The 17,060-nt window shown below is 43.4% G+C and overlaps 1 protein-coding gene across 1 annotated transcript in view; it reads right to left on the bottom strand.

The window, feature by feature from the left end:
- PLPP2 (phospholipid phosphatase 2) overlaps positions 1 to 15,819 on the bottom strand; it is a 27,760-nt gene extending 11,941 nt beyond the window's left edge. Inside the window, exon 1 of the mRNA XM_018561664.1 lies at positions 15,693 to 15,819. Within this exon, the coding sequence (XP_018417166.1) occupies positions 15,693 to 15,750 (58 nt within the window). The 5' untranslated portion in view covers positions 15,751 to 15,819. The remainder of the gene's footprint in view (positions 1 to 15,692) is intronic.
- Between the last annotated feature and the right edge of the window lie 1,241 nt (positions 15,820 to 17,060).

The raw sequence follows: 17,060 nt of genomic DNA, 5'->3' as shown, positions 1-17,060 counted from the left end.
GAGACCCCTGATGTCTCCATAAAGAGGACCTGTCATGTAAATTGGCTATCCCATAGGGGGCTTCTTAGCCCCCCATGTAATAGCAATAAAGTTGTGTGTAAAAAAAAAAAGTAATACAAAAATTAAAGAATCATAAAAAAAATAAAGCATAACATTTAAAAAAAAAAAGAAAACTTTTTTAAGTCCCTGCCCTCCCACATACCTAAACAGATATGCACCCGGTGCGCCTACGTGCGAAGACGATTGCGCCTTTTGTGCCGCACATGTTACACATCGCCTCAAACATCGGAGTGAGAGCAATAATTTTAGAGCCATTAAGGCCGGGTTCACACCTGGGCGTTTTACAGCGCTGATCGACGCGCTGTAAAACGCCCAGCAAGTGAAATCCCATTATTTCCTATGGGCATGGTTCCCACCTGGGCGTATTTCAGCGCGTCGGAACGCGCTGAAAAACGCCCTACGCCCAAAGTAGTACAGAAGCTTCTTTGGGGCATATTTGTCGGGATCCGCTTCAACTGCGGTGTCTCAGTATACCGTGAGCTGTAGCTTGCGTTATACTGAGCTTAGGGTGACGGGAGGACGCTAGTTTGTGTCCTCCCGTTACCCTAAGGAGAACTATGGCGAAAAGCCCTAACCCCATAGTTCTCCTTTAATCACTGATAACACCAAACTGATGAACAGTAAAAGCGTTGTAATCGTCGCCTATGGCCGTTTTTTTGCGCTTTTGTGGGCGCACGCAATTTTAAGGCTTGACATGTGGGTGTCTATTTACCCCACGTGACCCCTACTTTTATGTTTTACTAAAAATATGGGTAAGAATAAATGTTTTATAACATAACGTAGGGAAACTTTTTTTTTTTTTACATTTATGGTACTTTTTTCATTATATAGTTAAAAAAAATAACCCCTGATGAAAATGAGAGAATATTTTAAATGAATAATCTCTATCTAATCACGTCGGGCAAATAGACACCAAACTTTAATATTTAGTTTGCCTGCGAAATCGAAGAAAAAATACCCAAAATTGGCCATAGGCGACGCTTTAAAAGCTTTTTACCACTCATCAGTTTAGTGTTAATAGTTATTGATGGCCCTAAGATTATTGCCCTCACTCGGTTTGCAGTGATATGTAACGTGTGGCGCAATCGTTATTTTCGCACGTGGGCACATGCAACGCATGTTTATGTGGGGGTGTGGGACTTTAAAACATTTTTTGGGTGTTTTTCCATTTTTTTTTATATGCGACTTTACATAATTTTTTGGCAACTAATTTTTTTTTCCACTTAACTTTATTGCTATTACATAGGGGGCTAACAAGCCCCCTACGTGATAGCCAATTTACAAAGACAGGTCCCCTTTATGGAGACATCAGGGGTCTCTAAGACCAGCTTCTCTACAGCTACAGAAGCCAGACAATGACAGCTAAAGGTGGAAGTGATGTATTATACATCACTCCTGCATTAAGAGAACAGGGAGGAGTTCAGCGGGAGATCATGGGATGATCTTCCGCTGATCTCCAGGGAAAGAACCGCCCTGCGGGTCCGCAGCCTGCACCGGATACAGTGGGGCTCGGGATCGGCAGAGGGGGAAGCGGGCGCCCGCACACATTATACAATCGATCCAGTGGCTGTACAGCTGCCGGACCATCACTGGCTGTTTACAATGTAAGCAGTTTTTCCGCTGTGCGTGCCACCCAGCAGACGGGCGGGGACATTTAAAAAGGCCCGCTTACATACAAGAAGCTGCCGGCTGGCTGTTGAAGCACAATGCCTGGCCGGGAAGCGGTTAATAGGGGCAAATTTAGAAATTTTCCTTCAACTTTATCCCAAGTATACTGATTTATAAGATTCCTCTAGACCTTTCACATACAGTATAATCATAAGTGGAGTAATAGATTGATTAACTTAAAGTAGTGGTATAGAACTTTCGATGAATGGCCTTTTAAAATGCATGCTTACAGCAGATATGAGGAAAAACAAATACATTAAATATTTTATGTGAAACTAAGTGCTCTTTTAATATACTTGAACCTGATGTACAAGTGACCCACTCAGCAGCAGGTCCGACTAAAGGCCACAGCACGAGCCCATTAAACAAACAATCATGAGGAGCAAGGGCATTCCAGCTCTTTCTCAAGGCAGAGAAGCTTGTCCTGGCCCACGATTGCAGCCTTTTCCTGAGGGCTATTAAATCAAGGGAAATGATCATAAAAACAATAGTTCTCTGTTACGCCAACTATGTATACAATTTTAATGACATCAATGTGTTAAATATAACTACTGTATCCGTTTAGGCAATTATACTAAAACATAATGTAACCATCTACAGGCCAAAACTGGCAATTGCTCTCTGTAGAAACCTTTGTTACAGGCAAATAAGGTTTTCGGGCAATGAAAGAATTGCAGATATTGAACTACATGCAAGGTGCACTGTTTACCTTTGTTAGGTTTAGTTCATTGTCATGATTACACCAAAGGGCGGAGTATCAGAATGGTTATAGCATATTTATATCCGTATCATTTACCACAGAAGGAGAGGGCTGGGAAAACGTAGGGGTAGTCATATAGGGCCTATAGTAACATATGGAGACACGAGATAAAAAAACAAATTAGTCACTGGGCAGCAAGTGTTTTTGTTTTCTTTTCTCCATGTGTTAGAAACAAACAGCACCCCCAGGAGCTAGTTCTAGCTAGCTCGGTTAATTGTTTTTAAAAACATCTGGATGTATTCCTAAATGCACAGAATATTACTGGATATTGAGTTGTTATATGTATATTAAGCATCAGAGATTGTTGATCCAGGGAATATCTGATTGCCTTATGGGATCAGGAAGGAATTATTTCCCCCTGTTGGAGCAAATTGAACCATCCTTTATAGGGGTTTTTTTTTTTGCCTTCCTCTGGATCAACAGGGGGGTAGCTGTGGGTATAGCGTTCAGTTTAGGCTTTTCTTTTTTTCCCTCCATATCTCTATAGGTTGAGCTCGATGAACTTGTGTCTTTTTTAAAGCTGACTATGTAGCTATGCAAGTTCCCAGCTATACAGCTGGAGGGGTCTGCAGACAGCATAAATATACATACTCAGCTACTGGGCACGTTTATGTCAATCTTCCTACAATGATCTTGCCTCAGATTTATCTTCTGATTCTTCTTATATATATCTATGGATGTTTGTAAATAACTCTTGCTGTTAGGAAGAAAAAGAGAGGTGCCTTTATGGGAGAGTTTACCCAAGTACACAGGGGTTATCCCGCTCCAACTAAAAGGCCTGGTGCACATTTTCACCCTGCACCAAATAATTTGCAAACAGGGGGTTGGCAGGAGCAGCAATGATATTTTATGGACTGGTGCACCTTAAACATTACTCAACAATGAAGCCATAACTGCCAAGTGTACCTTTCAATTTAGTCTGAGTGTTTGTGGACCACTTAATGGACCTTGAAACGATTCCTTTTCAACATTTAGGCCCTTGGAAGAAAAAAAAAAAATCCCTGACCTGCACGTGGACCTCCAAGAGTAATTTTGCAACTGCAATAAAATCGGTCATATAAAGATAGCACACCTGACTCACATTATCATTGTTTGACGAGATTTACCTACTTGGTATTTCTGATGCCATATAAAGCCAGATTGCAACTTCCTGCTTTCAACCCTAGAGGATTGTAGCCCCAGAGTGACTCTAGCTGCACAGTGCATGGCTCCATATCTGAAACATTCCACAAGGACAATCAACTAGTTGTACCTAAACCCAAAATGACCTTGTTCACAAGTGAGCCCACATTTGTTAGGTTTGGGAATTAGACATAAATCAACTGCAAAAGTGGTTTTCTATTTACCAATGGAGCAAGTAACTGAATAGCAAAATAACTCCAGGAGGCACTATTTATGCAAACTGGAGCAGACAGAATCTGGAGCAGTTGTCTATGGCGCCAATCAGTTTCTCTCTTCAGTTTGTTCAGTTAAGATTTGAAATTGAAATATAGAAGCCGATTGCCATGCACAACCTCTCTAGATTTTGTCGTGTCCAGTTTTGATAAATTCCCCCCTCTGTTTTTTATTAAATTCCAGTGCAACTGCAGAAAAAAACAACACCCATGTGTTAAAACACTGTGGTTCGGGTCCCTTGTGATTCTTACAGTCACTGAGATAAAGTAGAATTGAATAATTCAACATTATTGGTTGCCATTTTTCTTCTACACAAGTAGGTCTAATCATACAGAAATATACGAAACCTTGCTTCCTTTCCAACATGGATGTGCTGTTGGGCTCCCCTTCAACCCCTACATAGTGTTGTGCATATAGTTAACGGAGTAACAACACCACCAATAGGAGAATACCTTGTAAAAGAGATGCCAAAGCTACTAGAGTTTCCTGATGATAATCCAGTCAGGTGCAGGTATGACAACCTAAGGCTTGTTACTCGACTGGCTGTCTTGCGAACATGTTTATCCTCCAGAGGTGATGCCACTGCCGAACACTTTTAACATACCGCAGATGCCGGCATATAAGACGGGGTTTTAGACCCAAAAACACTGCGACGAGCATAGCTCAAAACCTATATTTTAACACAAAAAGTAGGGGGTCGTCTTATAAGCCGGCAAATATGGTACTTATGCCAGCGGTCCAGTCCTATCAAAATGCTACAAGCACTATTGTGATCAGACTGGATCGCAGGCATAATGTGGCTTGCGATCCCGTGCGGCCCGATCGCATTGTGGTCAGAGGCCGTGGCTACGGTGCCATTCACTTCAATGGACCACCACGCGCCCTCCTGCCCCACAAAAAAGTGAGCCAGCAGCAATGAGAGGCAGTGCATTATGGCCAGAATTGGGCCGGAATGCACTGCATCTGGTGTGAACGAGGCCTGAAAGTTTGCTTGAGAGCTGAAGTTCTTGCCAGCGGCAGGATCGCAAGTGTGACATGGGCCTTAAGAGTCCAAAAGATCAAATGGGTGTCCCATAAATAAAAAGCCAACTTTCGTCTCAGAGGGATACTTTAACCTGGACTTTAGGAAAACCTTTATAAACAAATCTAGTCCATGTGCAAACTGATCTCAGACATTAATAGGCAATTTGAAATTCTAGGTCAAAGCCAAGTCAGGCTGTAAGCAGCACAAAATAAGGGCAACGTTCGCTTTGTCAGAAGTTCTCTTATTGCAGGATATATACAAAGTCTCTTCAGACTTTCTATGTGTGGACAGCTTTCTTCCTGATAGGATATTTATCAGTCATTTTATCAGATAAACCTTTGTTCTGTAAAATGATCATCTCAGGATCTAAGATGCCAAAGAAAGTCTCTCCACCTGTGTAATAAAGCAAACCTGCATTCAATACAAGTTTTGAATACCGTGTGTATCAGGCACTCCGCTCTTTGCCATCGATCCCCTCTCTGCTAAAGTCCCAACAAAAAGGAATTAAAAGTCCCCCCAGTAACTTTAGGCTTACCACCCAAATATTACATCCCATAATAGTACTTGCCTGAGAAGCCAAACATGAGTCCACAGCGCTGTCTCATGGAAGACATGAGTTTCAGGAGGTTCAACCTAGCAGTAATTTCAGAGTGGTCTCAAGGTAAGAGCATTGTAGGATGATTGCTACAAATACAGTAAGGCTGGGGTCACACGGCCAATTTTTTTCAGCAGACATTAATTGATGCTGCAAATTGCTAATGTCAGTGATTAACAGGGATTTGTAGCTAGCGACTTAATCGCTAGAAGTCAATGTCAATTAGTCACGGCTACAAGCTAAATTAGTGCTATGGCATTGGCTTAGTGTGCTTTGCTAAAGATCACTCACCTTCAGTGATTTGCAGCTAAGCACACAGAGGAGAATGAAGAGCATCTGTTGCTGGAGATGTTGTACCTAACATAACCGAGTGACAGAGGAACAAAGAGCTAAAATATTAGCCAGTTAGTAATTCCAAGGAAAATAGCTATGACTTTACTGTGACTAAATATTCCATCTGACCCAAGCCTAAGGCACCTTTGTATGTGACCCCAAAATATGAAGTGAACCTGGGCCCAGTCTACGTGCATTAAACTATTTACGGATTCCTAACAAGCAGTAAAAGCTTTACAAGTCCTCACTCGCATCTCTAGGCGGTTTTAATGTAAAGTTTTACATTCTCAAAAGACCCTAAATGATCACAACAAAGACTCTGAAGTCAGTTTCTCACAATTTAGTAACAACTGCTGGTTATCTGCATAAGGGCACAAATACAGGTATAAGGGCATACAGCATATAATATGAATTTATTTGCAGAGCCCCTAGGTATGACAGGCAGAAAAAGCTGTACACAGAGATAAGCGCGTAAACACCTGTACCAGCATTTACATGCAAGTAAATGTAAGTTCCTGAATACAAAACTTCTGTATTCTGGAACTTATGCGTGCATGTATGGACAGGAAAAGGCAGCAGCTGGGGCTCCTGGGTGCCACAAATACAGGTGTTTATTGAGCTGTATGCCATATGCGCCTTTGTGCATGAGCCCTTTGAGGACTGGCAGGCTGGCAAGTTCTGCTCTCATAGTAAAAAGCTAAGATTTAAATGCCTGTGTTGTGGACCTTGAAAATGTGCTCCTCTAGATTTTATGGATGTGGTTAACTGGCTTAAATATTTTCTAAATCTACTGGCCTGGAACAGGCATGCAGAAAGTAAGTACAAATGTCTGACCTACATGGTTGCTCCACGTCAGTGACTCAAAGTATACAAGTTATCCAAATTGAATATCACAGCCAGGCAATCAGTATTTGCAGAAGTGGAGCAATGGCAACCTACATATTTTTTTCTAATCACAAAAAAGTAGCAAAATACATGAAAAAAAAAAACTAGCAAAATACGAGCCGAGTACGACACATGTGTTCTGCAGAATCAAAGGTTAAAGTATACCCATCACAAGCCTAGGCAATCAAGGTAAGCATATGATGAAGAAATCCATAAGCAGGACTTAATTTAGTGAGAGCCAAAATGATTGATAAATATTAGGCAGCTATTGGCCTAATTAGGGATGTCCCGATACCACTTTTTCAAGACCAAGTACTAGTGCTGTCGCTCATGTAATTGCCAATACCAATTACAGATACTTTTTCTTAAAAGGGACATGTGGCATTTTTTCAAAACAATACAGACTAATGATTTTAGTGCAGTTTCTCACCAGGGCTGCATGCGTTGGAGATGACAGGTTCTCTTTAAGGTGACATTAGGGGGTCTTTTAGACCTCTAGTCTCACCTTTCCACTTCACTGGATTCAGCTGCTGAATGTAAATACAGCAGGCAGTGGCTGGGAGCAATAGCCAGCCTGCTATTGGATATTTTAAATTGCAATAGCCAATAGCAGGCTGGCTATTGCACCCGCCCACTGCCTGCTTTCAATCAGCAAAGGAGGGAACTGAAGACAAAGTTCTCCATCAGGTCCTCTCTGCTGATTGACAGCAGGCAATGGGCGGGTTCAATAGCCAGCCTACTATTGGCTATTGCAATTTATGATGGGATGAATGAAAATTACGGGGTCATTCACAAAGATGCCAAAGGCAGCAGGGTGAATAACCGAGCCGTAGTGAAGTGAGCCAAACAACATTCGGCTAATTTCAGCTGTACTTTGGTCAGCCAAACATGCTCTGCATGTTCGGCTGAGCCGAAGGGACTTCGACTCAGCTCACTTGCTGCCGTTTGCCCCTATTCTCATAGGGGCCGAACAGCAGTGAGTGAATAGCCGAATGCTGGCCGTTCAGCCGGCTCCGGCTGACTCTTCGGCTCAGGCGAGCTGAAGCAAATGCCTTCGGCTGCTATACAGGCTATAGTGAATAGCCCGTACAGCAGCCCAAGCTACCCGAAGGATCAGCCGAAGCTACAGCGGGATCCTTTGGCAGCTTTGTGAATAGACCCCTTCGTTTTTATCTAATGCCGCATCATCCACCAGTAGGACACAGCATTAAAGGAGAATTATGAGGTGATTGATTTTCACTCAGCCTCATAATCTGAGCCGACCTGCGACAATGAAACTGTCACAGGTCGGCTCAGTGGATCGGGAAGTGAGCGAACACATACCGGCGCTCGCTCACTTCTCGATCCTGTGACGGCAGAGAGCCGTGACGGGAGGGACTGTATTCCCCTCTCCCCTGTCCGATCCTCCAGCGCTGACTGGCGGAACGGATGGGGGAGGGGGCGGGTACAGCTGGCTCTGCCTCTCCGGCGTCTCAGTATCCCGCGAGCCGTAGCTCGCGGTATACTGAGCTTTGTGTGACGGGAGGACACTAGTTTGCGTCCTCCCGTTACCCTTAGGAGAACTATGGGGAAAAGCCCTGACCCCATAGTTCTCCTTTAAGGGTAATTAATTTTTACATAACAAATGTGCAAAAATTGTTTTGTTCAAGAGCTCAGCTTTAAGGGCAAGAAGTTAGGATGTAAAAAAAAACACTTTAGTTTTAACTTGCTTTGGGTTCTCTTGCAGGACTCCCAAAATCACCTAGTCCGAATGAGGCCTTACTGAGAACAACTAGCACCAGAAAACGAGTGTTGTAGCATCCTTATGCTGCATCCAACTAAAACAATACTCATCAGTTATGGTGTTCATATTACGATTTCTTGATAAGCCTTCCAAGACACAAGTGTTACACCTACTCAAAGGTCACATATGAGGATAGATCAAAAGTACAAAAGGGAGAAAAGAATAAACTTGCAAAGTACAGAAACCATTGCCAAGAGAGTGAGAACACACTTATAAATGTAATTAAGTATTAAAACACACACTTTATGTTAGCATGGTGGCCTCTGATAACCTCAGCCAAAAAGCAATACGTGTGTACCAACAACAACCCTTCAATTGATGAAAATGTTTCAAAATAACCTAGGTAGTGACTAGAACCGCAATGCTATACCATTATCTGTACAATTAGTTCATATTTGCAGGGATTTTAGTGCCTGCAAAATATAGCCAATGGAAATTTTGCTTATTTAAACCTTTGTTTTGAAGGACAAACCTGTATTCCCCCTTTAAAAAAAAAATGTGTTAGACAGCAACTGCCTCTAGGGCTATAGAACTGCAAGTGCATATCTCCATTATTTTGCTGTTTAACATAAAAAAAGGCTGATTACACTGTAAAAACAGCTCAATTTCCATGAAAGATTCCAACTGCCCACGTTCATCATCACCCTGCATCTGAAATGAACCCTCTATGACTCCTCCCTGCCCCCACAGTCACATATTTTCATTTTAAAGCATGCGATGTGCAAAGATATCTGTAAAACAAAAATGGGATAACATGTCCATATTTCTAAAGTAGTGAATGTGATATTGACCAAACATTCACTGCAGGTGAAATCAATGTAATTTAAAAACACATGCATCAGGAAGATACACCTGCAGTGAATGTTAGGTAATTGTCACATTCCTGGTTTTATAAAAGTATACCCCTGGTGACTAATTCACGCATGTGAGGAAACTCTGCAGCTGCCGTGGCATATTGTTATGGAACTTGAGTATTTATTATTGCCTGAGGCCCCTCTCACATGGGCTGATCAGGAGGGGATCTTTTCACGGATGCCCTCCTGACCGGAGCAGTACGGATCGGACGTGTCCGTCCGGTTTTTCCTCCATTTTGCCATGGATAGGAATCAGAACGGACATGTGTCCATTTACAACTGGTTACTCCCGATCCAGCACGATCAAGTCCAGAGAAATTGATCTATGATCCATTTGTTTTTCCTGACCTGGCCAGAGTCGAGGGTAACCGGGTGTAAATGGATGCCCGGCTGTTTACACACATAGACTAGCACTGGTCATCTCATCAGATAGGCTTGAAAAACTGACAGTTACACCCGATCGGACCTAGAAAGGGACATGATTTCTAAAGAAGAACACCAGGAAAAGCAGACAATCTTAACCCTTGCAGTGGAGCTACCCCTGTACTGCAAGTGTTAAGTGCTCATTTTGGTCTAGGGACGAAAATAACCGGAACACATGCATGTGCAAATCACAGTGCTGGACTGAACTAATGTTTCCCATATAATATAATCTATAGTAACTATCAGATGAGAATGCACCAAAGAAAAAAATAGATGACAGCATACACTGAGTAAACTACAAATGATTACGTATCACATGTGTTTGTCAATATATATACATCTCTGTATATATATATCTTTAGCACAGGGCACACCTGTATGCACACACAGCGACCTCCCTGTACACGGGGCAGGCCGACACACCTGGGTGAGTTCTGGAAGATCTTGCAGATCAGGTTTCTCTACATAATTTCCTCAGTCTTTCATAGTTCTCTACAAGCACCTTCAGGAACAAGGGAGGAGAGTGATAGAAAGGAAAAAGCATGCTGGATCTTTGTCTGTTCTGCAATCACTGTGACTGTGGGCCTGGAACTAACTCAGTGGAAAACGTATTAAACATTATTAGTCTAGTCGCTTGTCAGTCAGATGGACAAGAACAGTATAGTTATTTATTAGAGTATTATATAGCAGTAGCGTTTGTGTCTATGGAGAACAGTCTTCATGACATCCTAGTTAGAGCAACAACAGTCTAGTTTCAAAAGAAACTAAAGCTGGCCACGTGGTTTAAAGGAGAATTATGAGGCGAGTGAAAAACACTCCCCACGACTCAAGCCGACCTGTGACAATGAAGCTGTCACGCGATGGCTCTATTGATCGGGAAGTGAGCGAACACATACCACCAATCTGCTCACTTCTCGATCATCTCCCTGCAGAGAGTCAGTCAACACTCCCCGCAGGGATACCCCCCTCCCCTCTTCGATCCTCAAGCACTGACTGGAGAAATGGAGGGGGCGGGCACAGCTGGCTCTGCCTCTAGATAGGCAGAGCCCGCTGTCACTCAGCCGATGGAGTGGATCTCGACAGTATTGTCAGGATCTGTCCTGGCTGCAGCGCTCTCGCAATAGTAATAGCCCGCTATATACTGAGTTTTGGGTCACCGGAGGAGGTTAGTTCATGTCCTCCGGTGACCCCAACGTGAAATATGGGGGGGGAAAAAAAAAGATTACGCCATAGTTCTCTTTTAATAATCGGATTGTACAAACTCCTTTACATTTACATACTCTGTGGTCCTGATTTGAAGTAAATTGAATGAATCGGGCAGGCCCCTACACCATAATGTTTCTGGTAAAATTAAAGAACATCGGCAAAACTTTTATTAACCCTTACAGTAGGCTACCCACACATTGCAAGGGCTAACTACTTGTTTTTGTCTAGGTGCTAAAAAAGTAATACTTACACAAACCGCTGAGCTGGCTCCCAGCTTCTCCGATCACTGAAGCCTCTCTCCTCTTATGCTGCAGCATTGGAATGTTCCTCAGTGTCCTCATCTAAACACGCTATTTAAAATGTAATTTTTACAGGACCGTAGATCTCTGCACAGGAGGGGGGAGAGAGCCTAAAAGGACTGGTCTAGGAACAAGCCGGCTCAGAGGATCAGGTGAGTTGAACTTATGTTTTCTTCCATAGACCAAAACAAGCACTTAACCCTTGCAGTGTGGGAATAGCCCCATTGCAAGGGTTAATAAAAGTTTTGTCCAGAGTTCTTCTTCAAAGCTGGGCATTGTAAGCAGTATGAATTCCTGAATACAGTTTATTCAAGGATGTGCTACATAGTTGTCAGTAAATCTAAAGGATTTCCACCTTAACCTGGCCATACACAGAGTAAATTCTATTCATGGGTGGCCCTGATGGCACCCCTCAGCTCAACCTCAGCTGATTTTTCAAATGACTTTTGTTGAAGGAGCCAATCTGGATGCTGGCACTGTGCAGTTGAACATTTTCAATCAGTGGCTGCTGAATACAATGACCCGGTGGGGGAGATTCCTCCATCCTTTCCGTTTAGGATCCATTTGATTTTTGTTGGAATAGCGTACGGCCAGCTTTGTATGGTAATCTATTAGTGTATTGCCAGCTTAAGACAAACGCCACCACTAGCACTGTTTCTTACTTGCATAATATAAAGACAAAAAAAAAATTCAGCTCACCCACAGATGCCGTGTTTGCATGAGAAAGCGGAAATTAACATACTTTTAAACAAGCAGGAAAAAAAAAAGGCATTGATGGAGCAGGGCGCTTCCTGAGAATTTCCATTAATTAACATTTAGAAAGTGTTAAATAACATTGGCAGACAGCAGTGGTGTGCAGCATATGATAAGCTTCCTGTAGTTTGACTAAACTGCACAACAGGTACCGGATACTACCCTGCATTGTCCTGGGCCAAAAAATACTTCAGAAATGGACTTTATTGCTTTACGCTTGCATTGCTATGTGTTCTAATGTGATGCTCTTGGTATATCATGTGTTTATCCAACAAAGATGTTTTTGAATGTTAAAAAATACACCATATAAGCCTCTACATCACAGTCCAGTTGTACAATCCAAAATGGAAATGGTTTACTTGTAGCATTTTAAGTAAAAACTGGCTTACAAGTTATACTATGCATTTTTGACATGGCAGAGTCTACCTACTGTCAGAGAATCACTTCCCTAATAAATTACAGCAGCCATGCAATTTCCCAAGATTCTTCATGTTTTCCAGACTCAAGAACTACAGAGTTCCAAGAAATCAGCTGGAAAATGTAGGAATAATTACTTTCCACACGCAAGAATGCCCCATCAAAATGGGAAAGGGAGTCTACCAAACAACATCCTCTAATTGAGTAACAATTTCATTAGATCCCTGGGGTCTTAAGGGAAAGGGAGTTACAATAAATATTGGAAGCAATTTGAAGTATAACATGCGAGTAATGTGGAGAGACATGGCAAAGCCGTGGCTGCACTTTAACCAAAATATCATGGCATTATTCATGCATGTTTACAACATATCCATATCGACCGCTTATGCTCATTTGCAGTGTTATCAGCTCTTGCGTCTATAAATGCTTAATCATTTCCGTGACAGAAAGGGTGTGCACAAAATATAGACAATGCAGGAACTAATGACCGACAGTGCACAGGTTAAAAGCGATTTGCATTAGGTGAACCCACTCCACACAGAAAAAAAGGTTTACACCTTGCTGATATCACCATCCCCCAATGTAATCACAGTCAGGATGGTAAATATCACACCCAGGAGCAAAGATGAGGTGAGATGAGCAAAAAAAGAAAAAAATCTGTACACTCAAGTCACAAGCACGTTTTCAACCATTCCAGACACAAAGCATGTATATATATCTCTGATAGCTGCCTCTTTGGTAACGTCTGCATGCTCCTCAAATGCACATCCTATATTGTGGCATACCTGGACACTACAAAGCATTGTTTACAGACATAAGAAAACATCATGCACACACAACCCTTACCTAATAAACAGGCTAATAAGCAGCCATTCACAGCAACTCATAACAACTACGGTAATCAAATATCATTTTTTGTGCTCAGTCCTGCCAACAAAAACAGGCTGCTATCAGGTATAGTGGGTACATTGAAGTCTTATATGTATAAAATGCAATGGCATATTTTAGAGCCGCTTTCCTGCATTTTACTGCCCATTCGTTCCTACGGGGCTGGTTCACATTTATGCGATGCACTTTATTGTGATTGAGAAAGGTTAACTGTATAGGCCCATCCACACCTACACACGTGCATTACCACGTGTGCTGCATGCACACAGAACAGTATGAATCCCGGCTTTGCACATTACTGCACTGGTGTGCCATTAGCCCCTATTTACGTCTGTGCCGCAGCATACCAAAATTCATGTCACTTTGTAGTGTGTGACGCAGTACAATTCACCGACAATGGCACTCCAACACGCTTTCAGGTATGTGGCATCAAAACGCATGGCAACAAAGCACCATACTTTTTCATGCGGCATGTTTTGAAATAAAGGTACAGGGACTTTTTTGGTGCAATTGTTGTACGCAGGGCAGCCCATTGAATAGAATGGGCTGTTCTACAAGAGACACACTTGCATTGCAGTACAATGTAAGGCCCCTTTCACATGGGCTGATCAGGAGGGGATCCGTGCACAGATCCCCTCCTGATCAGAGCAGCGCGGAGAGAATGTTACCGCTGTCACATCCATATCCGTATAGTTTTTGCCTCCGCCTTGTGATGGAGGAAAGAACAAAAACTGACCCCATGTTGGTCTTTGGGGAATCAGATGAACATGGACTTGTGTCTGTTTATACCAGGCTACCCCCGATCTGGCAAAATCAGGTCCAGTGAAACGGATCTCTGATGCATTTGTATTTCCAGACCCGGCCAGAGGCGAGGGTAACCAGGTATAAACGAACACGTGTCAGTTGAAAGACCGGACGGACTGCCCATGTGAAAGAGGCCAAAAACAGTCAAGTGTGGTTTCTTGTGTGCTGGCCCATTACAAATGAACACGCTGCCTTCAGACCCCTTTCGCACAGGCTTTCCGATCAGATACGCCTGTCAGTTTTTCAGGCGGACCTGATAGGAAAACCTGATGTTAGTCTATGGGCAGCCATATGGCGTCCATTTACATCTGGTGACCCCTGGCTCTGGCCAGGTCCAGATAAACAAACAGATCAGGGGTAAATGGATGTAAACAGAGAGCTGTCCGTTTAGATTCAGCCTCCCATTGACTAACCTGGGTTTAGTAATGTGCGTTTCTTCCTCCATCACAAGATGGAGGAAAAAAACTGCATGGACATCACAGCGGTGACATCCATTCTGATCAGGAGGGAATCCGCACATGTATGACCCCTCCTGATGGGACAGCATGAAAGGGACCTTACACAATGCATATCACAGGTGTGACGCTGGAAACAGGGCATAACAACGTGTCCTTTTTCTTTTGTCAGAACTTTATTGAAATCTCACAACCTGACACTTCATTCAGTTCTATCGGCCTCATTGCAATGATTTTTTATTTTTTTAAGGACACACCACCAAAAAGTGTCTTGCTTTTTTTCGTTGGGACTGCACTGGGCAAAGCCGCTGGTGTGAAGCCGGCCTTCAAGTCTATGTAAAGCAGACACAATTTTAGTTTTGGATTAAACAGGAAAAGGGGTTTAAAGCCCTCGTCTGGGTTTTATCACTGTCTGTATCCAATAGGGATACTTGATGCGATGACAAGAGAGGATTTCCCTCATTTCAGAGAAATTTCCTCTTGCTTCCTATTGTGTCTACGGGACAGGAAGTGATGGGAAATCCCTCACATAGGAAACAGATGGTAAACAAAAAAAAAAAAGGGGGACGGGTTTTAAACTTTCTAGTGCGTCCAAAACAAAAAACAAGTTTTAAGATATACTTTAGCATGCATTGAAATCTTTTAGCAATGTACATGTCTGGGGTAGGGATTGCTGCTGGACCTGGGAAGGGGGTGTACCAATGTTTGTTATGGAAAGGTTCACCAGCTTGCTCCATGGACACGGCTATGGGAGGCACAACAAAGAGGGAGCAGCTGAGAGTACAGAGTAAATAAACGGTGTACACGAAGGAGGGAACACCGGAGATCACACAGCTCTGGTAGATCAATAAAATTATAGCACAGGGAGGAGCAACACACGGACGGGACACCGAGCGATTCCTGATAGTGGTAGCAGCGCAGGGAACACACAGGGCACAACACAAAGAAACGCACAGCTGTGGAGGGCAGCGCTGGAGACGGCAATATCCAGGTGGAAAGAGGCGAGGTACGTTTGACGGTGACCTGTGCCCAGCAGCTGCACACATTCACCTCACAGGGTAACAACTTCCTGAGCACAAACTTTACTCACCGACACAGACGCACAGAACGTCCAGCAACACGTAAACGTTCCTCCGGCCGGGCAACATCCTCCCCCCGCCCGCTCCGGTCCGTACTCCGGGACCAGACTGACTGAGACAGCCCCGCCCACCGCGAATCCAGGGAACCAGCCCGTGGAGTGACGTCACGGAGGACACTCCCGCTTCCCTGCCTTAACTCCACCCACCTCTCCCAATGATAACCAGTAATTAGAACTTGTTACATTGGACATGGTTAGGACCAGTGTATATAGATTGTTCCTTTGGGTCGGATTGTGTTAAACTTGCGCACATGTATGTTCATTTTATAGGTTTTCATTAGGAAAAAAAGGGAAAAGTTAGGGAAAAGGAATTTTTATAAACTCTCAAAAACATTGTGCATCACATTTATGTGTATTGGTTGCAGACCATTCATTTTAATGATGACATGTGACAAATGAGGCAAAGAAGCTTATACACTTTGCACATTCAAGTACCTTAAAGGAGAACTATGGGGTCAGTGTTTCCCCCATAGTTTTCCTAAGGGTAACGGGAGGACACCTCCCGTCACCCTAAGCTCAGTATACCGCGAGCTATAGCTTGCGGTATACTGAGACGCCGCAGCTGAAACGGATCCCGTCAATTATGTCTGGATCCGCCCAGCTGCGTGAGTGACAGCTGGCTCTGCCTATCTAGAGGCAGAGCCAGCTGTACCCGCTCCCTCCCCTGTCCGTTCCGCTAGTCAGCGCTGGAGGATCGGGAGGGGGGAATCCAGTCCCTCCCCTGTCATGGCACCCTGCCGTGACAGGATCGAGAAGTGAGCGAACGCCGGTATGTGTTTGCTCACTTCCCGATCTACTGAGCCGACCTGTGACAGTTTCATTGTCACAGGTCGGCTCAGACTATGAGGATGAGTGAAAAGCACTCATCTCATAGTTCTCCTTTAACTATGAACAACAATGTATTTTATTTGTGTATCACACAGCTGTAGATCCTCCAATAATCTCTGAATTGGTGCTGACACTGTCCTTCCTTCTGGAGGGTGACTACTTTTGTTCCCATGGTCCCTGTGTGTGTTGTAAAGTAGTCACCGCTCCAAGCTGGCTCCCATGATGGACTACAATCTAATGTTTAGTTTACTAATTTGTATTGAGATTGTAATCTATCACAGGAGTGAGCTTGGAGCGGCGGCTACTTTACAACACACACAGAGACCATGGGGAACAAAAGTAGCCACCCTCCAGAAGGAAGGACAGTGTCAGCACCAATTCAGAGAGGATTTGAGGACCTACAACTGAGTGATACACAAATAAGATACATTTTTATTAATAGCTAAGGTACCTGAATGTATTTTTAAGATTTAACTCCTGAATTTAGTGTCA

The sequence above is a fragment of the Nanorana parkeri genome, unplaced genomic scaffold (assembly GCF_000935625.1).
Source record: "Nanorana parkeri isolate BGI_ZX_2015 unplaced genomic scaffold, ASM93562v1 scaffold537, whole genome shotgun sequence".
NCBI classification, from domain to species: domain Eukaryota; kingdom Metazoa; phylum Chordata; class Amphibia; order Anura; family Dicroglossidae; genus Nanorana; species Nanorana parkeri.
The sequence above is the reverse complement of the archived record's forward strand: the minus strand, read 5'-3'. Positions and strand labels throughout refer to the sequence as shown.